Genomic DNA, 27,168 nt, shown 5'->3' on the forward strand with positions numbered 1-27,168 from the left:
TGATTAGTTTCTCCTTTGGCTTTTGGAAAGCAAATAACTGGAAACTACCTTACTTTCAAAAGGATTTTTACTCAGTCATTAGAGTCATTCATTTTCTCAATTTGTGAGAAGTTTGGCAAGACTTACCAACCATTAGCTGTACCTAATTTTCTTCTATTAGAGGCACCTTGTTTAAGAAAGTTTGGGGAATATTAAATATTGTTAAATTCTATACAACACAAAGTTTTTGATAAAATTATTTTATCTTATCAAGTACCTTGAATATATTTTTCTCAAAACCTTGAAATTCCAGATGTAGCTCAATGTATACAAAAATGTTGTCCAATAGAAACATAATGAGTCATGTATGTTAATTTTTTTTTTTTTTTTTTGAGACAGAGTCTCTCTGGATGCCCAGGCTGGAGTACAGTGGCAAGATCTCAGCTCACTGAAACCTCCACCTCCTGGGTTCAAGCGATTCTCCTGTCTCAGCCTCCCAAGTAGCTGGGACTATAGGTGCATGCTACCACACCTGGCTAATTTTTGTATTTTTAGTAGAAACAGGGTTTCACCGTGTTGGCCAGGCTGATCTCCTGACTGCAGGTGATCCACCTGCCTCGGCTTCCCAAAGTGCTGGGATTTACAGGCATGAGCCCCCGAATTTGGCCAGATTAAATTGACTTTGGTGTAACATAAATTAATCTGTTTTGTATTGCAAGTGATAAAACATAATCTTAAATATAAGACCCTTATTATGCTGAGGCGGGCATACTGCTTGAAGACAGGAGTTTGAGAACAGTCTGGGCAACGTGGTGAAACCCTGTCTGTACTAAAAATATAAAAATCAGCTGGGCATGGTGGTGCACGACTGTAGTCCCAGCTACCTGGGAGGCTGTGGCAGGAGAATCACTTGAACCCAGGAGGCAGAGGTTGCAGTGAGCCAAGATTGAGCCACTGCACTCCAGCTTGGGCGACAGAGCAAGACTGTGTCCTAAAAAAAAAAAGATGTGGCATATATATAAGCAAATGTGCATATGTACATATTGATCCCTGGTATTTGATTTTTAGGAACAGTTGAATAAAAACCATAAAATAATTCTATTAATTTAAAATGAATCCTAATATTATGCCATTAATTTTTTAGATAACACCACACATTTTTCCTATGTATTTAGCAAAAAAGAGAAAGTCATATAATGCTAAAATATATATATTATATATATATAATATATATTTAGACAGAGTCTTACTTTGTCACCCAGGCTAGAATGCAGTGGTGTGATCTGGGCTCACTGCAACCTCTGCCTCCCAGGTTCAAATGATTCTCCTGCCTCAGTCTCTTGAGTAGCTGGGATTACAGGCACGCACTACCACACCCGGCTAATTTTTGTATTTTTAGTAAAGATGGGGTTTCACCATGTTGGCCAGGCTGGTCTCCAGGCTGGTCTCAAACTCCTGACCTCAGGTGATCCACACACCTTGGCCTCCCAAAGTGTTGGGATTACAGGTGTGAGCCACTGTGCCCGGCCTGAAAATTAATCAGTTACTCCAGCTGCTGGAATATGATTTTACTTTTTGGCCATAGAAACCATAAAATATCAAACATTTCAAAAATGGAGATACAATGGGGTGGTAGGCAGAATTCTAAGATGGCCCCTGCCTCAAGATTCTTGCCCCTTTGGTGTGTATGCCCTGTATGATCCCCTTTCCTTGAGTGTGGGCAGGGCCTGTGAACATGATGGGATGCCGATCCTTTGATTAGGTTATATTATAGAAGACTGTTTCAGCAGATGAGAGAATCTCCAGCTGGTTATAAAGTAAACTGCTATGTTGTGAGGGTGGCTGTGAGAGGGCCATGAGGCAAAGAGCTGCAAGGGCTTCTGGGGGTTGAGAGCAGATTGCTGACAGCCAGTAAGAAAGCTGGGACCTCAGGCCTACAACTGAGAGAACTGAATTCTGTTGACGACCACACAGTTTGGAAGAGGACCCCATCCCGAGCCTCAAATGAAATCAGACCCCCAGACTACGCCTTGATTGCAGCCTGTGAGAACTGAGTAGAGAATTCAGTTAAATCCTGCTGGGACTTCTGGAAACTTAGATAATAAAGGTGTGTTGTTTTGAGCTGCTAAATTCATGATTCATAGTAATTTTTAACGTAATATAAAAAATGAATACAGATGGCCTATAGTAAGGAACTAAGTATTATTGATATGATTTAATACAACATGTTCTAGATGGATACAGTGGCTCACACCTGTAATCCCAGCACATTTGGAGGCTGAGATAGGAGGACTGCTTGAGGCCAGGAGTTTGAGGCTGCAGGGAGCTATGATAGCTCCACTGCGTTCCGGCCTCGGTGACACAGCAAGACCCTATCTCAATACAATAAAATAAATAAGATAAAGTAAAATAAAATAAAATAAAAATTTTCTAACTACTGAATTGAATAGTCCACATGCACTCTAAAAGAAATTATGAAATTGTGAGTAGGCCATGGTGGCATGAGCCTGTATTCCCAGCTACTCAGGAGGGAGGGTCACTTGAGGTCAGGAGTTTGGGGTTGCAGTGTATTATGCTTGCTCCTGTGAGTAGTCACTGCAGTCTAGCCTGGGCAATGCAAATGTTATCAAATGGAACTAGAGTCTGCTTGCCCTATCTATACAGTTTTGAAGCAGAGAAAGGAAGGTGTTTATTTGTGGGGCAGCAGCAAAGAGGATCAGGCAGCTAACACTTAAGTCCCAACCTCCCAGATGGCTTGCAGATAAAATTTTTTTTTTTTTTTTTGAGACAGGGTCTTGCTCTGTTGCCCAGGCTGGAGTGCAGTGGCTCCATCATGGCTCACTGCAGCCTTAAACTCCTGGGCTCAAGTGATTCTCACACCTCAGCCTCCCAAGTAGCTGGGACTACAGGCGCGAGCCACCATGCCTGTAGATTTTTGTAGAGATAGGGTTTCACCGTGTTACACAGGCTGGTCTCAAACTCCTAAACTCAAACCATCCACCTGCCTGGGTCTCCTACAGTGCTGCAATTATAGGCATGAGCCATTGCACCTGGCCTGCAGGTACAGATTTTTAAAGGCAGGGGTGAATTCCAGGAAAGCAGAAGTTATAGGCAAAATTATAAACCAGTAGATGGAGGTTATGCATTGGTTTGGCCTAAAAAGGTGGGGTATCTTGAAGTGGGGGAGGAGGGCGCTTCCAGGTCATAGGTAGATTCAAAGACTTTTTCTCCTATGTTAGCTCTCGCTTGTGGGTGTGACTTCCTCCAGTCCCCTCAGGAAGAAATTTGGAACAAATTTGGTCAGAGTTCAATCTTCAGTTCTCCTTTGTCTGAGGTCTTTGTGCCAGAGGATCCGTTTGGTGGGGATCTGGATTTCTGAAAAACAACTCAGACACGTATGTTCAGATGTTTTCTTTAGTTTCTATAGGGGAACCAAACATCCTGTGATTTTTAACTTCCTTGTTTTTTTCTTTTTTTTCTAAGACAGAGTTTCGTTCTTATCGCCCAGGCTGGAGTGCAGTGGCATGATCTGGGCTCACTGCAACCTCTGCCTCCTGGATTCAAGCGATTCTCCTGCCTCAGCCTCCTGAGTAGCTGGGATTACAGGCATGCGCCACCATGCTTGGCTAAGTTTTTTGGTATTTTTAGTAGAGATGGGGTTTCTCCATGTTGGTCAGGCTGATCTTGAACTCCTGACCTCAAGTGATCCGCCAGCCTCAGCCTCCCAAAGTGCTGGGATTACAGGCGTGAGCCACCATGCCCGGCCTTAACTTCCTTTACTATGGCTTTAAGCTATCTTCTTGATTATCAAGTTGCTCCTTTACTTCTCAAGGCTAATTAGGTGCCTGGAACTTCCCTTGAAGGAACTCAAGGTTTTCCTTTATTTTTGTGCTTCAGGGGCCCGCAGGCGCCTTTGCCCCTAAGAAGGGTGTCCCTACTCTGTCTCAAGATCACCACCGCTTCCACAGTCCACATTAATTTCAGAACATCCCAACAAGACCAATATATCTCCTTTATAAATCAGTGATTCACCCTAAACAGAAATACATTTAAGTCTGGGAAAGGCAGGAAGCTCTAAGGAGGATTCATGGTATCTTGATTAACATTAAAGGGACTGTTTCCAGTTGTCCATTGGTTTGGCATCTTAGAAGTTCTCACACTTGGGACTTTGTTACACTGCAGTCATATTCAGGATGGAGGTTGGGAATGACTTTTTTTTGTAAAGTGGGATGAGTGCTGCTACGGCGGGGAAACAGGAAGGATAGCCTGAGACATGCTTTAGGGAGGGTATGCAAGGAAGTTCAAAGTGTGGAAATAGTTTCTTAAAATTCTACACATCTAGGCCGGGCATGGTGGCTCATGCCTGTAATCCCAGCACTTTGGGAGGCCAAGGCAGGTGGATCACAAGGTCAGGAGATCGAGACAACCTGGCCAACATAGTGAAACCCCGTCTCTACTAAAAATACAAAAAATTAGCTGGGTGTGGTGATGGGCACCTGTAATCCCACTACTCAGGAGGCTGAGGCAGGAGAATTGCTTGAATCTGGCAGGTGAAGGTTGTAGTGAGCTGAGATTGCGCCACTGCACGACAGCCTGGGCAACAGCGCGAGACTCCGTCTCAAAAAAAAAAAAAAAAAAAAATTCTACACATCTGTGTATCCCCTAGAAAGTCTTCCTGTTCTCCAGTTTGAAGACTTTGACCCTGAAATATGTGTTCCTCCCAGTCAACGACTTTATCTTATTATCTTTACTCCCTTCCTATTCTCCCTTCCCTTAGCACCAGGCTAAGTAGACATTGGCCTGGTCAGCAGACATTGGCCTCCCCCTTGGGACCAAGGAGACTCTGCCAGAAATAGGGTCCCCTGACTAGACAGGTCAGGATAACTGCAGTCAAATTCTTGCTTCCTAATCTCCATTACATTGATTTCCTGTAGGCCTTTTACCACCTCATTACTTCAGAAAGGCAGATTACCATGTGAAATGAACCATTTCCTCTAATTACTCTTAAATTCAACATAGATTTGTTGAACCCTGGGTAAAAGCTCTGTGTTTCTTTGGAGTGTGTATAGTGGGAGGTAAGGGAGATAGACCCGCTGGGGAAATAAATTCATCTATAGAAAACTCAGACGTACAACTATTTCATTTGGGCATCACCTGTGCTCCTGAAGATCCCACATCAATTCAAACCTTACATTTTTCAAGACTAATTTGGACAAAGGACTGTGGTGAAACCATTTCTGTTTTGCAGCTAAAGCAGCAACAATATTAGCAATTAAATTAGCTACCCGGCTTTGAAATAATGTAATTTTGATAATTTTTTACTTTGGGAAATTTGCATTATTTCCAAATTTACACATTGAAAGAATATTTATTAATACTCTTACATCACAGGATTTCACCATCTTATAATTCACATTTTCAGTGTGTCTGCACTGTCCAAGGAAGAAAAGTACTGTAACTGAATTAAATGTTTTGAGGAGGGCCCCTTATTCTGTAAATTAAACATCTGGGGTCGCCAATGCTGGCAGAGTGTAGGGCACTTGGTGGGTGGGCAGCACGTGAGTTCTGCGTTGAACTCACTCTCAGGGTACATAGTACATATGGTGGAAATCACACGGTTTCAGAAAATCATGAATAAGTCAAAGGAGACTTTTTTTTTGGGGGGGGTGCTGTGTCAAACATTAATATATGTTTAAAATTAAAACAAACACAAACAGAAAAACAGGATGGTAGGAAGCAGCTTTGTTCTGCCCGAGGCTAGAATGTAATGGCTCAGTACTGCCATCAAATTGGGATTTTCACTTCTCCTACTCTCCAGTCAAGCCTTCAGTGCAAATGGAGGGGGCGGGGGTTGGGGGTGGGGAGGTTAAGGAGGTGTTTGTTCTTCCCACATGCATTCTTTCCCTCTCAGACCAAAGGGATATGGGAGACGCAAAACCTTAACTAAGAGAGCTGGAAGAAGGTCCATCTGAAAACACACTCAAAAGCAAACCCACAGCACTGCCAAGGGAAAAGGGTACTGAGCTGCAGGGGGACTGTATCCAGAGTGGCTGATCTCCTCTAGACCACAAGGTCAGGGGGAGGAGGGTGGTTTGCTTCTAGGTCAGCCCTCAGGCCCTTATGTGACCCAGGGATTGGGAAGATACCAAAATCTAAATCTCAATGTAGGTCTCAAAGTTTATTTTAAATAATGCAATAGAAGACAATGACAGCAAAAAGACTCAGTGAATCTTTGAAAGGGATCATTGTAAAGACACAAGAATGGAACCCAGGTGGAACTCAGCTGGCGGTGGTTTCCAACCTTTACTTGCTATTAAAATCCTCTGGGGAGCTCTTAAAATCCCAATGCTAAGGTTGGACTTCAGACGAACTACAACAGAATCTGTAGGGGTGGGACCCAGGTATGAATATTTTTAAAACTCCTCAGCTTATTCCCATGTGCAGTGAAGGCTGCTTTTGGAGTGAGCTGGGAGCCCACCTCTTACCTTCCAGGCAAAGGCCCATTGCATTTTAGTTAGCATGTTCTATTTATAAGTCAAGCTGATTTAGTCTGCCATAAATACTCAAGGGTAGACAACGATATTAGGGCATACTTGATATTTGGGGTATATATTCCACAGGAACTATGAAGAAGGGTTTTTGTTTGTTTGTTTTGAGACAGTCTCGCTCTGTGGCCCAGGCTGGAGTGCAGTAGCGCAATCTTGGCTCACTGCAACCTCTGCCTCCTGGGTTCTCATGCCTCAGCCTCCTGAGTAACTGGGATTACAAGCGCCTGCCACCACGCCGTGTCTGGCGAAGAAGGTATTTTTTTTTTATTAGTTGGCTTCTTCCCTTTCCTTTTTTCTTTTTCTTTCTTTTTTTCTTTTCTTTTCTTTCTTTTCTTTTTTTTTGAGAAGGAGTCTTGCTCTGTCGCCCAGGCTGGAGTGCAGTGGCACAATCTCGGTTTACTGCAACCTCTGCCTCCTGGGTTCAAAGTGATTCTCCTGCCTCAGCCTCCTGAGTAGCTGGGATTACAGGCACCTGCCAACACGCCCGGCTAATTTTTGTATTTTTAGTAGAGACGGGGTTTCACTATGCAGGTCAATCTGGTTTCGAACTCCTGACCTCAAATGATCCACCTGCCTAAGCTTCCCAAAAGTGCTGGGATTACAGGCATGAGCCACCGCACCCGACCTCCTTTGTTCTTACAAAGCACAGTAGCTTTAAGTGAACTAAGTGCTACTCTGAGGCCTGAGAGATTCTGATTTAATCTCTCTAGGCCTCAAGTCTCACTCTGTTGCCCAAACTGGAGTGCAGTGGCATGATCATTGTTCATTGCGGCCTCCACCTCCTGGGCTCAAGCAATCCTCCCACCCCAGCCTCTGGAGTAGCAGGGACTACAGGTGTGTGCCACCATGCCTGGCTAATTTTTAAATATTTTGTAGAGACTGAGTCTCACTGTGTTTTCCAGGTTTATCTCGGACTCCTAGCTGCAAACAATCCTCCTACCTAGGCTTCTCAAAGTGTTGGGATCACAGGCGTGAGTCACCACACCCGGCCCCACATTTCTTTATTTAACTTCTTCCTCCTACTTTTTTCTTATAGAATACAGTAGTTTTAAATGAGTTGGTAAGCATTTCTCCAAGCAATTCAAAGAACTTGATTTGATTTCATTCTTCCGTAGTAGATGTGTAGGTAGAAGTCAGTTTACATTTGGGAAACAAAGCTCGAAGCTGAGAAACATCAGTATTACACAGATAACCCTTCTGTGGTAAGGTCAATATTTTGAGTGTTGTGCTTCCTAGCCTGATGTTTTGCCCACCAGATTTGACAGCTCAGTTATAGCAATTAAAGAAACTGCTTAGTGTTATTTCATCTTCACAGTTCTTTTTTTTTTTTTTTTTCTTTTTTTGAGACGGAGTCTCACTCTGTCCCCTAGGCTGGAGTGCAGTGGCACAATCCTGGCTCTCTGCAAGCTCCGCCTCCTGGGTTCAAGCCATTCTCCTGCCTCAGCCTCCCAAGTAGCTGGGACTACAGGCGCCCGCCACCACACCCTGCTAATTTTTTGTATTTTTTTAGTAGAGACGGGGTTTCACCGTGTTAGCCAGGATGGTCTCAATCTCCTGACCTTGTGATCTGCCCGCCTCGGCCTCCCAAAGTGCTGGGATTACAGGCGTGAGCCACCGTGCCCAGCCTCATCTTCACAGTTCTAAAGGTCTTTCTTTGCCTGTTTCAAAAAAAAAATGTGGTGGAAAGAACACAAATGTCCATTAACTGATGTATGGATTTAAAAAATGGCATAGCCATACCATGGAATATTATTTGGCCATAAAAAAGAAAGAAGTAAGGTTGGCACAGTCTTCACACCTGTAGTCCCAGCACTTTGGGAGGCTGAGGCAGGCGGATCAACTGAGATCAGGAGATCGAGACCAGCCTGACCAACATGGAGAAACCCCATCTCTACTAAAAATACAAAATTAGTCGGGCATAGTGGTGCATGCCTGTAATCCCAGCTACTTGGGAGGCTGAGGCAGGAGAATCGCTTGAACCCGGGAGGTGGAGATTGTGGTAAGCTGAGATCGCCCCATTGCACACCAGCCTGGGCAAGAAGAGGGAAACTCCGTCTTAAAAAAAATACAAAAAAAACAAAAAAACAATGAAGTGGCTAGGCGCCATGGCTCACACCTATAATCCCAGCCCTTTGGGAGGCTGAGGCAAGAGACGAATGCTTGAGCCCAGGAGTTTGAGACCAGCCTGGGCAACATAGGGAGACCCTGCCTCTACCAAAAATTTAAAAATTTTAAAATTAGGATGTGGTGGCATGCACCTGTGGTCCCAGCTACTTGGGAGGCTGAGGCAGGAGGATCGATTGAGCTCAGGAGGTCAAGGCTGCAGTGAGCCATGATGGTGCCACTGCACTCCAGCCTGGGTGACAGAGCAAGACCCTGTCTCAACAAACGAAGAAAGAAATAAAGTACTCATACATATTACAACATGAATGAACCTTTGAGACATTATGCTAACAAACTCGCCACAAAAGACCACATGTTATATGATTCTATTTATATGCAATGTTCGGAAAGGGCAAACCAATAGACACAAAAAGTAGATTAGTGTTTGCTTAGGGTGGGGGATAATAGGGAGACACAGGAGTGATAGCTAAAGTATGTGGGGTTCTTTTCGAAGTAATGCAAATGTTCTAAAATTGATTGTGGTGATGGTTGTGAGTATACGAAAAGCCACTGAATTGTACACTTTGGGTGAATTGTACGGTATGTTAATGACATATCAATAAATCAATTTTTAAACTATGAAAAGATATTCAACTTCATAATAAGAGAAATGAACATTAAAACAGCAGTGAGCAGTGCTTGCTTCAGCAGCACATATGCTAAAATTGGAATGATACAGAGAAGATTAGTGATATTAAACATGTATGTAAAAGAAAACCCAACACTGACCAACCATTTTTCACTCATCAGAGTGGCAAACATTTAAAAGTCTGAAATATTTATCCTGGGCAAGAGTGTGGGAAAGTTGGTGCTCTTGTGCACCATTGGTGGGAGTTATAAATTGTGGCAGCTCTCTTGGAGGGAAGTTTGCTAAGATTTTTTTTTGATAAAACCATTTTTTTTTGATAAAACGTTTATTTTTTTTTATTTTTATTTTTTTGAGATGGGGTCTTGCTCTGTTGCCCAGGCTAGAGTGCAGTGGCGTGATCTCGGCTAAATGCAATCTCCACCTCCCGGGTTCAAGAGATTCTCCTGCCTCAGCCTCCCGAGTAGCTGGGATTACAGGTGCCCACGACCACGCCTGGCTAATTTTTTGTATTTTTAGTAGAGATGGGGTTTCACCATGTTGGCCAGGCTGGTCTCGAACTCCTAACCTCATCATCTACCTGCCTCAGCTTCCCAAAGTGCGGGGATTACAGGTGTGAGCCACCGGGCCTGGCCGCTAAAATATTTTATGATTCAATATACATGTACGTTTTGATTTAGCCACTCCACTTCTAGGAATTTATTGTACCATATATTTATTAAGCATGAAAATGATTACTGCAACATTGTTTGCGATAACAAAAACTGAAACAACCAAAAGTCTATCAACACAGAATTGAGTAAAATAAATTATAAATCCATTTATAAAATTTACAAATAAATACCACTATGCTGTTAAAAGAATTAAGGTGCAGAACAGTTTGTACAAAAAGGGAAGAAAATGAGAATAGGAATATATATGAGCCGGGCATGGTGGCTCATGCCTGTAATCTCTGCACTTTGGGAGGCAGAGGCAGGGGGATCACAAGGTCAGGAGTTTGAGACCAGCCTGGTCAACATTGTGAGAATCGCTTGAACCTGGGAGGCGGAGGTTGCAGTGAGCCGAGATCTTGCCACTGCCCTCCAGCCTGAGTGACAAGAGGGAAACTCCATCTCAAAAAAAAAAAAAAAAAAAAAAAAAAAAAAGAATATATATGGCTGGGCGCAATGGCTCACACCTGTAATCCTGGCACTTTGGGAGGCCGAGGCGGGCAGATCATGAGGTCAGGAGTTCGAGACCAGCTTGGCCAATATGGTGAAACCCCGTCTCTACTAAAAATACAAAAATTAGCCAGGCATGGTGGTGGGTACCTGTAATCCCAACTACTCGGGAGGCTGAGGCAGAAGAATCTCTTGAACCAGGGAGGTGGAGGTTGCAGTGAGCCGAGATCATGCCACTGCACTCCAGCCTGGGTGACAGAGTGAGATGCCATCTCAAAAAAAAAAAAAAAAAAAGAATATATATGTATGGCTGGGTGCGGTGGCTCATGCCTGTAATCCCAGCACTTTGGGAGGCCAAGGTGGGCAGATCATGAGGTCAGGAGTTCGAGACCAGCCTGGCCAACATGGTGAAACCTTTTCTCTACTAAAAATACAAAAAAAATTAGCCAGGCATGGTGGTGCGCACCTGTAATCACAGCTACTCAGGAGGCTGAGGCAGGAGAATCGCCTGAACCCTGGAGGCAGAGGTTGCAGTGAGCTGAGATCACACCATTACACTCCAGCCTGGGCAACAGGGCGAGACTTCGTCTCAAAAACAAAAAACAAAAACCAAAAGAATATATATGTATGTATTTGCACAAAGGATATGCAATAAACTAATGGGAACGGTTACCTGGTTGTGTGAGAACTAGACAGATGAGAGATAGAAGTGGATGTGAGATTTTTCACTGAATACCTTTTCAGATTGTTTTTTGAGCCATGTGAATGTGTAACCCAAAGAAAATCAAATTTAAAACATTAAGGATATGACTGAAATAAAGCTTATCCACATATAGTAAAATATAACTTGTATAAGATTAGGTGAAAAATACACGTTGCAGAATAGTATAGAGAGCATTCTTTCATTCATTTCTTTCAATTAATAGATGCTTTCAAGTTTTTAATTTGCGTCCTAGACACTTGGGATATGGAAGTAAACAAAGCAGCCAGGCTCCTGCTCTCATGGAGGTCACATTTTAGCAGTGAATAAGTAAGCAAGCACTTAAATGAACAAGGCAATCTCAAACATAGTGATGGAGAGTGACTTAGATTGGGCAATAGTTACTTGATGGGTGTCACTACAGGCCTCTGTGAGGGAGTGACATAGGAGCTGACATCTGAGTGAGGGAACCTGGGAAAAGAAAGTAGTCCAGGACCCGGCGCGGTGGCTCATGCCTGTAATCCCAGCACTTTGGGAGGCCAAGGTGGGTGGATTGCTTGAGCTCAGGAGTTCAAGACAAGTCTGGGCAACATGGTGAAACCCCATCTCTACAAAAAATACAAAATTAGCTGGGCGTGGTGACATGTGCCTATAGTCCCAGATACCGGGGAGGCTGAGGTGGGAAGATCCCTTAAGCTCAGGAGGCAGAGGTTGCAGTGAGCGCAGCAGGGCCACAGTAGAGTGAGACCCTTTCTCAAAAAGAAAAAAAAGAAAAATGAAAAAGAACGACAAGAAAGTGTCTAGGAAGATAATGTAGTGAGGGCAAGGGTCCTGAGGCTGGAACAAGTTTGACAAGTTTGAAGATCTGAGTGGTAGAAGATGAAGTTAGAGTGGTAGTCAGGGGACACATCATGGGTTTAAATTAAAGATTAAACATGAAAATGTCTGGAAAGATACACAAAAATCTTATTAACAGTGACAATTTTGTGCGTGCGAATTGGAGATGAGAATCAGTAGGACTCTTTAATTTCCTATATTCTACTAGAGTTTGAATTTTTAAAGCATTTTAATATGCATAAAACAAATATGCTTCAAAGTAAAAAACATTAATACAATATTGAGCAGCAACCAATGAAGGTAAACACTGTACCTAGCAGTTTGATAATTCCTTTGGTTCTAGTCCCCCTAGTGGTGATGATGAGGTAGTGCTGGTGATTATGTCCCAACACAAACATCCTGGAGAGCTAAAATATCTTTAATACAACTCTGAAAGGGTGGCTCACGCCTGTAATCCCAGCACTCTGGGAGGCCGAGGCGGGTGGATCACCTGAGGTTGGGAGTTCGAGACCAGCCTGACCAACTGACCAACATGAAGAAACCCCGTCTCTACTAAAAATACAAAATTAGCTGCGCGTGGTGGTGCATGCCTGTAGTCCCAGCTACTTGGGAGGCTGAGGCAGGAGAACCGCTTGAACCCGGGAGGTGGAGGTTGCGGTGAGCTGAGATCGCGCCACTGCACTCCAGCCTAGGCAACAAGAGCGAAACTCCGTCTCAAAAAAAAGAACTCTGAAACACTCAACATAAGTTTGAATTCTTGAAATTGTGTAATCCTTGCCAAATGATGGTTGGGAAAAATCATAAAATTGCTATTACAATCACAGCAGTCATCAACTGTATATCATGAAGCAGGGGCCAGCAAAGTCTTTAGATTTTAAAATTAAAACATCAGGAAAACTCTCCACTGGGATTGTCTTGAAATGGTATGGCTTAAATGCCCAGGTCCTGGTCCCCATCTCTTCTGAGCCTTTGCTCGAGCTTATCCTGCCCTGTCTTCTCTCCACTTTGGCAAAAACGCCTTTGCCTCCCTGCTTGGTCAGCTACATAGCTTCTCCAGTAACTCACTTTGCCCCCCACATTAACTCGCCCTTTAGCACTCCCTGATGAGGATAATAATAGCTGACATTTATGAAGCAGTTATTGGGTACCAGATACCATAGTAATTCATGCTATCTTGTTCAATCCTCAAACGAACCCTGTGAGGGAGGTGCTATTTTCATCCCCCCGTACAGATGAAGAGGGGTAATCTGAGGCACAGGACCATTCAGTGGGATCCCACAGCTGGTAAGTGGTAGCTGATCAAGAAGAAAGGAAAAAGCCGCCCTTTCCTCCCTGCTTGCTCAGTTACCACTTACTAGCTGTGGGATCCCACCTAATGGCCCCGAATCCCTGTCTGACTGTAGACCACATGCATTTAAGTAGCAAGCTGTATTTGAATGTGCTGTTTCTATTTGGATACTGAATATATATTTTAATAAGTGTAAATCATGGGTCATCATAAATCCAAATGTCTATAGGGGCCAGAATGTGAGTCCAGAGAACTTGAGATATATATATATATATATGTATATATATATATATATATTTTATGTGTGTGTGTATATATATGTATTATATATATGTGTGTGTGTGTGTATATATATATATATATATTTTTTTTTTTTTTTTTTTTTGAGACAGGTTTTCATTCTGCCACCCAGGCTGGAGTGCAGTGGTGAGATCATGGCTCACTGCAGCCTCGACTTCTTGGGCTCAAGTGATCCTCCCACCTCAGCCTCTTGAGTAGCTGGGACTACATATGTGTGCAACTATGCCTGGCTAATTTTTTTTTTTGAGATGGAGTCTCGCTCTGTTGCTCTGCCTCGTGGGTTCACGCCATTCTCCTGCCTCAGCCTCCCGAGTAGCTGGGACTACAGGCGCCCACCACCACGCCCGGCTAATTTTTTGTATTTTTAGTAGAGATGGGGTTTCACTGTGTTAGGCAGGATGGTCTCGATCTCCTGACCTCGTGATCCACCCGCCTCGGCCTCCCAAAGTGCTGGGATTGCAGGCATAAGCCACCGTGCCCGGCCACATCGGATTCTTTTCTATCTTTTGAGTTTTTACTATGTGAATGTATTTTTCAAAAAAACATTTTAATGATCATAGAAAACTACTTCCAGAAGTTGAGGCCAATAACTTACATATGTGGTCTGATAGGGGGTGCTATAACATCCTCACTGGAAGGAGGACACTCCATGTTCTTATCACAGCAAAAATATATGCCACTCACATATGTTTGGAATCATTTCAAAGCTACATAACTCTTGCTGAAGTTAAATAGATACGTGACAATGCCAGAGTGACAGTGCTCTCCTGCAGACCAATTAAAAGGGAGTCTCAGGGCATGGGTATAGGTTGTTTTGTTTTGTTGAGACAGAGTCTCGCAGTGTCACCCAGGCTGGAGTGCAGTGGTGCAATCACAGCTCACTGCAGCCTTCACCTCCTAGGCTCAAGTAATCCTCCCATTGCTCCTGAGTAGCTGGGCCTACAGATGCATGCCACCAGGCTAATTTTTAAAAAAAAAATTTTTGTAGAGACAGGGTCTCGTTATGTTGCTCAGGCTGGGTCTCAAACCCCTGGGCTCAAGAGATCCTCCCATCTCTGCCTCCCAAAATGCTGGGCTTACAGACGTGGGCCACTGTACCCAGCCAGCATGGTTTTTTTGTTTTGGTTTTTTTTTTTTTTTTTTTTTTTGGCTCCCCTCAATGATTCTAATGTGCAGCAAGGTGTCACGTAGACCAAGGATGTTAATCTATAGGAAATATTAATGGAATAAAAACAAGAACTTGTAATACATACTTTCTATGCCCTAGGCCTTGTCCTCTGTGGTAAATTCAGAGAATCCATTTGATTCAGTGATAGAGTCACAAATGCCATACGATTCCGTGATAGCCCAAGCTTGCCAAATGAATGTCTGCCAAAAGGAAGTGAAATAAATATAGAATAATATTCATGAGCAGATTGATGGCTCAGCAAAAGTTCCTTGAGAACATGGTATATGCCTAGTGCTGCAGGAGGTGTAAAAGGAATCTATTTTAGTGGTTCTTCCCATAAGGAACTTAGATTGCAATTAAAGAGATAAGACGGGGGCCAGGCGCCGTGGCTCATGCCTGTACTAGGGCCATCTAGTCCCTCCCCCTGAAGGCAACTACTTTATGGGTTGCTTGTGAATCCTTCCAGAGACATTATTATCGTAAGTTAAATAGTTCTTTTTTATTTTTTGGCTTCGGATAGGAATTTTCTTTTCTTTTTTTTTTTTTGTTTTGAGACGGAGGCTCGCTCTGTCACCCAGGCTGGAGTGCAGTGGTGTGATCTTGGCTCACTGCAAGCTCCGCCTCCTGGGTTCACGCCATTCTCCTGCCTCAGCCTCCTGAGTAGCTGGGACTACAGGCGCCCACCACCACGCCCAGCTAATTGTTTGTATTTTTAGTAGAGATGGGGTTTCACCGTGTTAGCCAGGATGGTCTCGATCTCCTGACCTCGTGATCCGCCCGCCTCGGCCTCCCAAAGTGCTGGGATTACAGGCATGAGCCACCGTGCCCAGCCCCAGATAGGAATTTTCTTTAATCACTCTCTTTTTTGACAGTTTCCTTAGTATTTCCTTGATAGTAACGGAGCTAAGGTTAGAGGGAAAGACTGATTCATTGTGTTAGAGTGTAAAAGGATCTGGAGGTCATCCTGTCCTTTTTTAATCCAAGTGTGGTCCTTGGATCAACATGGAGCTCACCCGGGTGCCTGCTAGAAAAGAAGAGTCTCAGACCTCACCCAGGCATCCTGAAGCAGAAGTTGCATCTTAACCAGACCTCCAGGTGATTTGTGTGGACCTTTAAGTTTGAGAATCATTGTTTTTGTCCAATCTTAACAAATCAAGGAAGCATGGTTCTGCAAGGAGCCAGTGCAGAACTGATACTCTAAATCAGGTCTTCTGACACCTCGTCTAGTGCATTTCTTTCTTTCCTTTATTTCCCTTTCCTTCCTTCCTTTCCTCCCCACCCCCCGTCTTCCTTTTTTTGAGACAGGGTCTTCCTCTGTCCCCCAGACTGGTGTGCATTGGTGGTGGAATCATAGCTCACTGCAGCCTCGAACTCTAGGGTCCAAGAGACCCTCTTGCCTCATCCACCCGAGTAGTTAGGACTACAGGCACACGCCATCATGTCTGGCTAATTTATTGTATTTTATTTTTAGTAGAGATAACATCGCACTTTGTTGCCCAGTTTGGTCTTGAACTCCTGGCTTCATGCGATCCCCCTGCCTCCCAAAGTGTTGGGATTACAAGCATTTTCTAATATGCCACAATTCTGGCCAGATAATTTGATGTAACATTTTAAACATTTTCTTCACCAGGGACTTTGGAGTCAGACACAGCAGAGTTCAAATCCCAGCTTTGTCACTAGCATATAATAAGAGCTCACTAATGGTGTTAAATAAAATTTATAGGCCATTGGTTTGAACTGAGCTCCTGCACTAGGCCCAATAGACAAAACCAAAATGAAGTTACTCATGCCAAACTACCAAGTCACCAAAACAAAACTAAGTTGCTTATTCCACCTTCCAAGAAATCAGGAGAGAAACCCACACAGGCCAGTTTCAGCTGGCATAATAAGAAAGTCGGCTGTGCTTTAATTTTACAAGGAAAGTAACTTTGAAACGACCAATCTGCTTTTTGTTATCTCTTTCTGCTTTCTTCAGCCCCTTTTTGGCTTATAAAGCCAGCCTCCTGCCCAGATCCCAGAACACTCAATTTATTTTACAGAATGAGGTGTTATCTGATTTTTATTGCAAATAAAAGCCAATTAAGATCTTTAAATTTGTTGTAATTTTATCTGATGAGTGGTTATTATACGTCTTTTTTTTTTTTTTTTTTTTTTGAGACAGAGTTTCGCTCTTGTTGCCCAGGCTGGAGTGCAGTGGTGCGAGCTTGGCTCACTGCAACCTCCGCCTCTCTGGTTCAAGTGATTCTCCTGCCTCAGTCTCCGGAGTAGCTGGAATTACAGGTGCCCACCATCACACCCAGCTAATTTTTGTATTTTTAGTGGAGACGGGGTTTCACTATGTTGGTGAGGCTGGTCTTGAAACTCCTGACCTCAAATGATCCACATGCCTTGGCCTCCCAAAGTGCTGGAATTACAGGCGTGAGCCATCGTGCCCGGCCTATTATATCTTCTTATTGTTACTTAAAAACAAACAAACAAACAAACTACTTTTAGAGCAGTTTAGTTTCACAGCAAAATTGAGGGGAAAGTACAGAGTTCACATACCCCATCTCCCTTCCTCCCAGAATAACCTATCAACATCCTGCACTTACTATTCTTAATAATGGCATTAATAGCATTCATCATCGCACCTGATTATAACTTGAAAACGCTATTTCTTTTTTTTTTTTTGAGACAGAGTCTTGCTCTGTCGCCCAGGCTGGAGGGCAGTGGCGCGATCTCGGCTCACTGCAAGCTCCGCCTCCCGGGTTCACGCCATTTTCCTGCCTCAGCCTCCCGAGTAGCTGGGACTACAGGCCCCCGTCACCACGCCCGGCTAATTTCTTGTATTTTCAGTAGAGACGAGGTTTCACCGTGTTAGCCAGGATGGTCTTCATCTCCTGACCTCAGGTGATCCGCCCGCCTCGGCCTCCCAAAGTGCTGGGATTACAGGTGTGAGCCACCGCGCCCGGCCTGAAAACGCTATTTCAACAGCCTTTGAAGAATCATTTACGAATTTCTAGGTATTCATATATTCTATGTCTGACTCAACAGTAACGCCTTTTGACTCATCCGGTTCTTGGACCAGGACGCTGTCTTGCTCTGTAAGCCAGGGAGAGATTTTATTAGGCTATTTTACAAATGCAGGGTCTGAAACAAAAAGGTTACGGTCCGGGCAGGCTATGTTTTCTTTCTACTGGATCTTAAGCTGGACCGGATCAGTAGATTGAGGAGCAGGCTTTAGAGAGCCCAGTGTCAATCTGGAATCTAAGCCTTTCTATCAGAGCGCAAAACTCGTGTCCAGGACACCAGCCTTAGCGGGGAGCAGGGGCCCGTGTGTCGGGAAATAAGGACGAATGGTTGCAGGCACAGTTTCTGGAACCTGCGTTTTGTGCCTCCTTTGCTCGTATTTGGAAAAACCGCTGGAGAAAGGCGCCGATTTCATTCTGCAATACAGAACTTTGAAGCGAGACAGGAAGGAAAAACGAGAGGCGGAAAGGGTCAGGTCAGAGTGCGACTTTCAGGGCCGCGCAGAGCCCACCTGTGGGCTGGCTAATTTTCATCCTCGCTCGGAGCTTCTGGAGCTTGTAGCCTCTTGTTTTCCAGCCTTTCTCCTTTTGATTTGAGCTTAGTTTCAGTTTACCTACTTCCAGACTAGGGCATTCGATGTAAAAATAGCACTTACGGAGGACGGAGGACGGAGGACGGGGGACGGGGGACGGGGGACGGGGGACGGGGGACGGGGGACGGGGGACGGGGGGCGGGGGGCGGGGGGCGGGGGGCGGAAGGGGGGACGGTGTCCCTGTGTATGAAAGTAACTGGCTTGTTTCCGGTTCCTCTGTGGCGCCGTTCTCGCGATGCCTTATGGGAGTTGTAGTCTCGGGTGAGAGACGCTTCTCGGGAGGGAGGAACAGGCCCCCAAGGCCTAGGATTGAGCATCGGACTCTCCGTGTCTTGTGTGTGCGCTTTGCTTCACTTCGCTTCTCTTCTCTTCTCTTCCCCCCCCGCCCTCCCCTCCTCTCCCCTCCCCAGCCCTCCCCTGCCCTCCCCTTTCTTTTTTCTGACGGAGTGTCACTCTGTTGCCCAGGCTGGTGTGCAGTGGCGCGATCTCGGCTCACTGCAACCTCCGCCTGCCTGGTCAAGCAATTCTCCTGCCTCAGGCACCCGAGTAGCCGGGACTATAGGCGCCCGCCACCACACCCGGCTAATTTCTGTATTTTTAGTAGAGATGGGGTTTCACCATTCTGGCCAGGCTGGTCTGGAACTCTTGACCTCAAGTGATCCACCCGCCTTGGCCTCCCAAAGTGCTGGGATTACAGGCGTGAGCCACCGCGCCCGGCCTCCACAGAGCTTTAACTCTGTTAAAAAGGTCTACATAATTTCTACTATACGCTATATTCTTCCATACAGCAGAAAAATTATGGGATGACTACATCGACTTCACACAGTTTAAAAAAGTATAAAAGGAAATGAAAATCTTCTTTTGAGTACCTGCCCAGTTCCTCCCCTAAAAGAATACTGTTGCTTGCTTTTTTTTTTTTTTTTTTTTTTGAGATGAACTTTGGCTCTTGTTGCCCAAGCTGGAATGCAATGGCGCAATCTCGGCTCACTGCAACCTCCGCCTCCCGGGTTCAAGCAATTCTCCTGCCTCAGCCTCCCTGGAAGCTGAGATTACAGGTGTGCGCCACCACTCCCAGCTAATTATTATTATTAGTAGTAGTAGAGACGGAGTTTCACCATGTTGGCCAGGCTAGTCTCGAACTCCTGACCTCAATCAGGTGATCCACCCGCCTCAGCCTCCCAAAGTTCTGAGATTATAGGCATGAGCCACTTCGCCCGGCCTGCTGCTTGCTTTTTTTTTTTTTTTTTTTTGAGACGGAGTCTCGGTCTGTAATCCAGGCTGGAGTTCAGTGGTACGATCTTGGCTCACTGCACCTCCACCTCCCGGGTCCCGGTTAAAAAAATTCACCTGCCTCAGTCTCCCGAGTAGCTGGGATTACAGGAACGCACCACCATGCCACGCTAATTTTTGCTTTTTTTTTTTTTTTTTTTTTTTTTTTAAGTAGAGACGGGGATTTCACCCTGTTGGCCAGGCTGGTCTTGAACTCCTGACCTCATGATCTGCCCACCTCGGCCTTCCAAAGTGCTGGGATTATAGGCGTGAGCCACCGCTCCCAGCCTGTTGCTTGCTTTTTAAAGGCAGTTATCTTTAGAAGAAATTACAAGTGCAAATGTACATACTATTAAAAAGTACACAATAGAGGTAATACTGTAATACTCTTCTCAAACCTGTTTTTTCATTTGATAGCACTCGTTAGACATCTTTCCATACTTGCACATAAAAAGCTATCTTTATTCTCTTTTCACTGGCAATACAGTAGTTCATCCTACAAATAGCATAATTTATTAATCTCCTGCCCTCCTCAACTCCACCGATGAACATTTTGTTGTATATATATTTTTTCCTGTTGCAAACAACGCTGCAGTGGTCCTCTTGAACATATTTTGATGTATATCCACAAGCTGAATTTGTAGAGACAAAATTGCCCTGTCAAGGATAGATATGCTTTATAAAAGGTGGTAAATACACCAAATTGCCAAATTGTACCAACTTACACTCTCATCCAACAATGTATGGAAATGTTTCTTCCTCATTTCTGTTTTCTAGCATGGGTATTATCAAACCTTTGCTAATCTGAGAGGTGAACAACTTTATCTTCTTTGGATTGATTTGCAGTTTCATAATTATTAGTGATGTTGCACTACTATTTGTATGTTTATTGGTCGTTTGTATTTCTGAAAGTAGTTGTATTTTTGGCTTAATTTTCTCTCTTTCTTTTTCTTTTTTTTTTTCTAGACGGAGTCTCGCTCTGTCGCCCAGGCTGGAGTGCAGTGGCATGATCTCGGCTCACTGCAAGCTCCGCCTCCCGGGTTCACGCCGTTCTCCTGCCTCAACCTCCCGAGTAGCTGGTAGTACAGGCGCCTGCCACCACCTCCGGCTAATTTTGTTTTTTTGTATTTTTAGTAGAGACGGGGTTTCACCGTATTAGCCAAGATGGTCTCCATCTCCTGACCTGGTGATCCGCCTGCCTCGGCCTCCTAAAGTGCTGGGATTACAGGCGTGAGCCACCAAGCCCGGCATTTTTGGCTTAATTTTCTGTTGTGTTGTTCATCTTTTTAAAATTGATTTGTCTGCACTTGTATATTAAGGAAGTTAGTCTTTTGTCTGTTATGAGAATTATGAAATTTTTTTCTTTGTATATTATTTGCCTTCTGATTTTGCCTTTGTATTTTTTTGGTCACATAAATGTGCTTACTTTTTTTTTTTGAGACAGGGTCTTGCTCTGTCGCCCAGGCTGGAATGCAGTGGCGTGATCTCAGCTCACTGCAGCTTGGACTTCCCCAGACTCAAGTGATCCTCCTGCCTCAGCCTCCCTAGCAGCTAGCTGGGATACAAGCGCTTTTTTTTTTTTTTTTTTATAGAGACTGAGTCTTGCCATGTTGCCTAGGCTGGTCTCAAATTCTGGGGCTCAAGCGATCCACCTGCCTTGACCTCCCAAAGTGCTGGGATTACAGGCATGGGCCTCCGCGCCAGGCCACTTAATTTTTATATAGTTATGCTCATGAGATTTTTTTCCATGGCTTCTGAGTTATTTGATTTTTCTGTAATTTATTTTGGTATAAGGAGGAGTGGCTCTAGCTTTATTATTTATCACTTCTCCAAAAGATTAGCCAGTGGTCTTGTCATGATTTTTGTTACCTCTATAGTTGGGGAGAAAATCCCAAAGAATATTAAAATTATATCCTACCATGAGATGCTGCAACAGGTTTGAAGGTTAGTTTTGGGGAACAGAGCAGGAATAACAAAGTGGCACTCCAACTTCCTTCAAAACATCTGCTCATCTTGTATTATTGCTTTTTCTGAACAATATCCTATGCCAATATTTATTAAAATAAGTAATGAAAATTTTCTAATCCATATGCAACTTAAAAAAGGCACTGGTTAGGCCGGGCATGGTGGCTCACACCTGTAATCCTAGCACTTTGGGAGGCCGAGGCGGGCAGATCACGACGTCAGGAGATCGAGACCATACTGGCTAACACGGTGAAACCCCTCTACTAAAAATACAAAAAATTAGCTGGGTGTGGTGACACGTGCCTGTAGTCCCAGCTACTCGGGAGGGTGAGGTGGGAGGATCACTTGAACCCAGGAGGCGGAGGTTGCAGTGAGCTGAGATCGCACCACTGCACTCCAGCCTGGGCGACAGAGCGAGACTCCATCTCAAAAAAAAAAAGACACTTAAATAAAGTATTGTATGACCAGGGTGGAACGCTGTGCAGATGTTGAAAAGAATGAGACAATCAAGTGAAAAGGGAAAAAGAGCACTAAGATTCAGAAGTCTATTGCTGTGGTTTGAGTGTGTCCCTCCAAAATTTATGTTGGAATTGAATACTCATTGTGATGGAATTAAGAAGTTGGGCCTTTTGGGAAGTGATTAAATCATGAGGGCTCTGTATTCATGAATGGGATTAGTGCCCTTATAAAAGGTTGAAGGGAGCTGCCTTGCCCTTTTCGTCATGTCAGGACACAGCAACAAGGTGTCATTTATGAAGCAAAGAGTAAGCCTTACCAGACACTGAATCTGCTGGCACCTTTATCTTGAACTTCCAAGACTCCATAAATGTATGAAATACATTTATATTATTATTATTATTTTTTTTCAGATGGAGCCTCACTCTGTTGACCAGGCTGGAGTGCAGTGGTGCGATCTCAGCTCACTGCAACCTCTGCCTCCCAGGTTCAAGTGATCCCTTGAGTAGCTGTGATGACAGGTGTGAGCCACCAAGCATGGCTAATTTTTGTATTTTTAGTGGAGACGGGGTTTCACCATGTTGGTCAGGTTGGTCTTGAATCCCTGACCTTGTGATCCACCTGCCTCGGCTTCCCAAAGTGCTAGGATTACAGGCGTGAGCCACCGCGCCTGGCTGACCAGACTAATCTTAAAAGCTCTAAGTTTAACATGTTATTCACGTGCTCAAGAACCTACAACAGTTCCTGTTGCATCCGTACTCACTCAGTGTCTTCCACCTGATCATCAAGGCTTTCTACATTCTGGCCCAGGTCTTTTGTTCAATCCCAGTATTAAAGGCATTCTCTCCAACATACCTTGCCATAAGGTCATTTTCCTTACCTTTAACTGAACACGCAATGGACATTTCCATCTCTGTATGATAGCTTATGTGTTTTGCTCCTTTCTCCTGCTTTTCATTTATTTTGTGAGTGCTTCTATGAATTCCTGGGTTAAAATGTTCCTAAAAATCACATTGTCTTAGGCCATACTTGCATTGCTATGAGGGAATACCTGAACCTGGGTAATTTATAAAGAATATATATATATTTTTACTTTTCATTGAGACAGGGTCTCACTCTCTCACCCAGGCTGGGGTGCAGTGGCATGATTGTGGCTCACTGCAGCCTTGAGCTCCTGGGCTCAAGTGATCCTCCCACCTCGGCCTCTGGAATAGCTGGGACTACAGGCATACACCACCATGCCCAGCTAATTTTTGTATTTTTTATAGAGATGGGGTTTTGCCGTGTTGCCCAGGCTGGTCTCGAACTCGTGAGCTCAAGTGATCCACCTGCCTCGGCCTCCCAAAGTGCTATAACTACAGGCATGAGCTGTGGCACTCGGCCAAGAAAAGAGTTTTAATTGGCTCGTGGTCCTGAAGGCTGTACAAGCATGCAGCCAGCATCTGCTTGGCTACTGGGGAGGCCTCAGAGAGATTTTACTCATGGCAGAAGGCAAAGCAGGAGCAGGAATGTCACATGGCAAGAACAGGAACAAGAGAGTGAGGGGGAAGATGCCATACCACACACTTTTAAACAGCCAGATCTTATGAGAATTCACTCACTATTCTGAGGACAGCACCAGGAGGATGGTACTAAACCAGTCATGAGAAATCTGGCTCCATGATCCCATCACCTCCTACCAGGCCCTACCTCCAGCATTGGGGATTACGATTCAACATGAGATTTAGAGGGGACAACATCTGAACTGCATCATTCTACCTTGACCCCTCAAATCTCATATTCTTCTCACATTGCTGAATACAATTATCCCCTGCCCATAGTTCCCCAAAGTCTTAATTCATTCTAGCATTAACTCAAAAGTCCCAAGTCCAAAGTCTTATCTGAGACTCAAGCCATGTTCCTTCCGCCTATGAACTTGTAAAATAAAAGACAAGTTATTTACTTCCAAGATACATGGAGATACAGGCATTGGGCAAACATTCCCTTTCCAAAAGGAATAAATCAGCTGAAAGAAAGGAGCAACATGGCGGGTGCTGTGGCTCATGCCTGTAATCCCAGCAGCTTGGGAGGCTGAGGAGGGTGGATCACCTGATGTCAGGAGTTGGAAACCAGCCTGGCCAACATGGTGAAACCCCGTCTCTACTAAAAATACAAAAATTAGCCAGGTGTGATGGCACATGCCTGTAATCCCAGCTACTCAGGGAGGATGAGGCAGGGGAATAGCTTGAACCTGGGAGGTGCAGGTTGCAGTGAGCCGAGATCGTGCCACTGTACTTCGGTCTGGGCAACAAAGCAAGACTCCATCTCAAAAAAAAAAAAAAAGGAAAAAAAAGAAAGGTGCAACAAGTCCCAAGCAAGCCTGAAACCCAGCAGGACATTCATTAAATCTTAAAGCTCCAAAATAATTCTTGACTCCATGTCTCACGTCCTTGGCACACTGCTGTGAGGGGCGGGCTCCCAATCCCTTGGGCAGCCCTGCCCTTGTGGCTTTGCAGGCTGCTCTCCTGGGTTGGAGTTGAGTGCCTGTGACTCTGTGACTTTTCCAGGTGCAGGGTGTGAGCTGCCAGTGGACCTACCACTCTGGGCCAGGAAGGTGGGGGCCCTATTTCCACAGCTTCACTAGGCAGTGCCCCAGTGGGGACTCTGTGTGGGAGTTTGTATTAGGCCATTCCCACATTTTTATAAAGAAATACCTGGCCAGGTGCAGTGGCTCACGTCTGTAATCCCAGCACTTTGGGAGGCTGAGGCGGGTGGATCACAAGTTCAGGAGTTTGAAACCAGACTGGTCAGTATGTTGAAACCTTGTCCCTACTAAAAATACAAAAATTAGCTGGGCATGGTTGCGTGTGCCTGTAGTCCCAGCTACTTGAGAGGCTGAGGCAGAAGAATCGCTTGAACCCGGGAGGCAGAGGTTGCAGTGAGCCAAGATTGCACCGTCACACTCCAGTCTGGGTGACAGAGCAAGACTCCATCACAAAAAAAAAAAAAAAAAGAAATACGTGAGTCCAGGTGCAGTGGCTCATGCCTGTAATCCAGCACTTTGGGAGGCCAAGGTGGGTGGATCACGAGGTCAGGAGTTCAAGACCAGCCTGGCCAAGATGGTGAAATCCCATCTCTACTAAAAAATACAAAAAATTAGCCAGGTGTGGTGGCAGGCGCCTGTAATCCCAGCTACTCAGGAGGCTGAGGCAGAGAATTGCTTGAACCCAGGAGGCAGAGGTTGCAGTGAGCTGACATTGTGCCATTGCACTCCAGCATGGGCGACAGAGTGAGACTCTGTCTCAAGAAAAGAAAAGAAAAGAAAAGACATACCTGGGACTGGGTAATTTATAAAGAAAAGAGATTTAATTGGCTTATGGTTCTGCAGGCTGCACAGGGAGCATAACACAGGCATCTGCTTTTGGGGATGCCTCAGGAAGCTTCCAATCACAGCAGAAGGTGGAGGGGGAGCAGGCATCTCCTACGGTGGGAGCAGGAGCAAGAGAGACAAGAGAGTGAAGTGATACACACTTTTGAACAGCCAGATCTCAGAGAAGTCACTCATTTTTGTGAGGACAGCATCAAGAGGATGGTGCTCAACCATTCATGAGAAATCCAGTCCCATGATCTGATCACTTCCCACCAGGCCTTACCTCCAATACTGAGGATTACAATTCAACATGAGATTCAGGCAGGGACGCTTTCCAAACTATGTTAAAGTTCCAACCTCCCATTTCCCCTCTGCACTGCCCTAGTAGAGGCTCTTGGTGAGGGCTCTGTCCCTGTGGTAGGCTTCTTCTTGGGTACCCAGGCTTTCTTATATATTCTCTGAAATCTAGGAGGAAGCTGCCAAACCTCCTTCACTCTTGCATTCTGAACACCTGCAGGCTTAACACCACATGGAAGCCACCAAGGCTTACAGCCTGCACCCTTCTGAGCTGTGGCCTGAGCTGTACCTGGGCCCCTTTGAGCTGAGGCTGGGGCTGAAGTGGCTGGATGCAGGAAGCAGCCTCCCATAGTGGTACAGGGCAGCAGCACCCTGAGCCTGGCCCCCTAAATCATTCTTTTCTCCTGGGGCTCTAGGCCTGTGATGAGAGGGGCTGCCTCTTAGATCTCTGAAATGCCTTTGAGGTTTTTTTCTCATTGTCTTGGCTATCATCCCCTGACCTGGCTCTCTTTCATTTATGCAAATCTCTTTAGCAAGTGGTTGCTCTGCAGTCTGCTTAGATTCTTGCCCTGAAAATGGGTTTTTGTTTTCTACCACATGGCTAGGTTGCAAATTTTCCAAACTTTTACATTCTGCTTTCCCTTTAAATATAAGTTCCAATTTTAAGTCATTTCTTTGCTTCTGCATCTGAGGATAGGCTGTTAGAAGCAGCCAGGTCACTTCTTGAACACTTTGCTGCCTAGAAATTTCTTCTGCCAGATACCCTAAATCATCACTCTTAAGTTCAAACTTCCACAGATTCCTAGGGCATCAATACCATATAGCTATGTTCCTTGGTAAGGCATAACAAGAGTGACCTTTATTCCAGTTCTCAATAAGTTCCTCATTTCCATCTGAGACCTCATTAGCCTGGACTTCACTGTCCATATCACCGTCAGCATTTTGGTCACAACCATTTAACCAGTCTTGCAGGAGTTCCAAACTTTCCCTCATCTTCCTGTCTTCTTGTGAGCCCTCCAAAGTCTTCCAGCCTCTGCCCATTACCCAGTTTCAAAGCTGCTCCCACTTTGTCAGGTATCTTTATAGCAAGGCCCCACTCTTTGGTACCAATTTTTTGTGTCAGGCCATTCTTGCATTGCTATGAAGGAATACCTGAGACTTGGTAATTTATACTGAAAAGAGGTTTAATTGGCTCACAGTTCTGCAGAATGTGGAAGCATGGAGCCAGCATCCATTCAGCTTCTGGGTAGGCTTCAGGGAGCTTTTACTTATGGCAGAAGGTGAAGTGGGAGCAGGCATGTTACATGGTGAGAACAGGAGTAAGAGAGCCAGGGGGAAGATACCACACACTTTAAAAACTTTTAAGCCGGGTACAGTGGCTCACCCCTCTAATCCCAGCACTTTGGGAGGCCATGGCGGGTGGATCACCTGAAGTCTGGAGTTCGAAACCAGCCTGACCAACATGGAGAAACCCCATCTCTACTAAAAATACAAAATTAGTT

At 44.8% G+C, this 27,168-nt stretch overlaps 1 protein-coding gene across 4 annotated transcripts in view; it reads left to right on the forward strand.

Annotated features, from left to right (window-relative positions):
- Positions 1 to 17,777: 17,777 nt before the first annotated feature.
- Positions 17,778 to 27,168, forward strand: part of DNAJC12 (DnaJ heat shock protein family (Hsp40) member C12) — a 53,960-nt gene continuing 44,569 nt past the window's right edge. The window contains exon 1 of one of the 4 annotated variants that reach the window (XM_055353686.2): positions 17,778 to 17,812. Coding sequence is in view for 2 of the 4 variants with exons in the window: in XM_055353683.2 (XP_055209658.1) it covers positions 18,065 to 18,213 (149 nt within the window). In the remaining 2 variants the exon portion in view is untranslated. Of the gene's footprint in view, positions 17,813 to 17,874; positions 18,214 to 27,168 lie in introns of those variants that run through there. The other 3 variants (XM_063710058.1, XM_055353683.2, XM_055353684.2) reach the window with 3 other exon arrangements.

This window comes from Gorilla gorilla, chromosome 8, assembly GCF_029281585.2.
Source record: "Gorilla gorilla gorilla isolate KB3781 chromosome 8, NHGRI_mGorGor1-v2.1_pri, whole genome shotgun sequence".
Classification (NCBI taxonomy): Eukaryota; Metazoa; Chordata; class Mammalia; order Primates; family Hominidae; genus Gorilla; species Gorilla gorilla.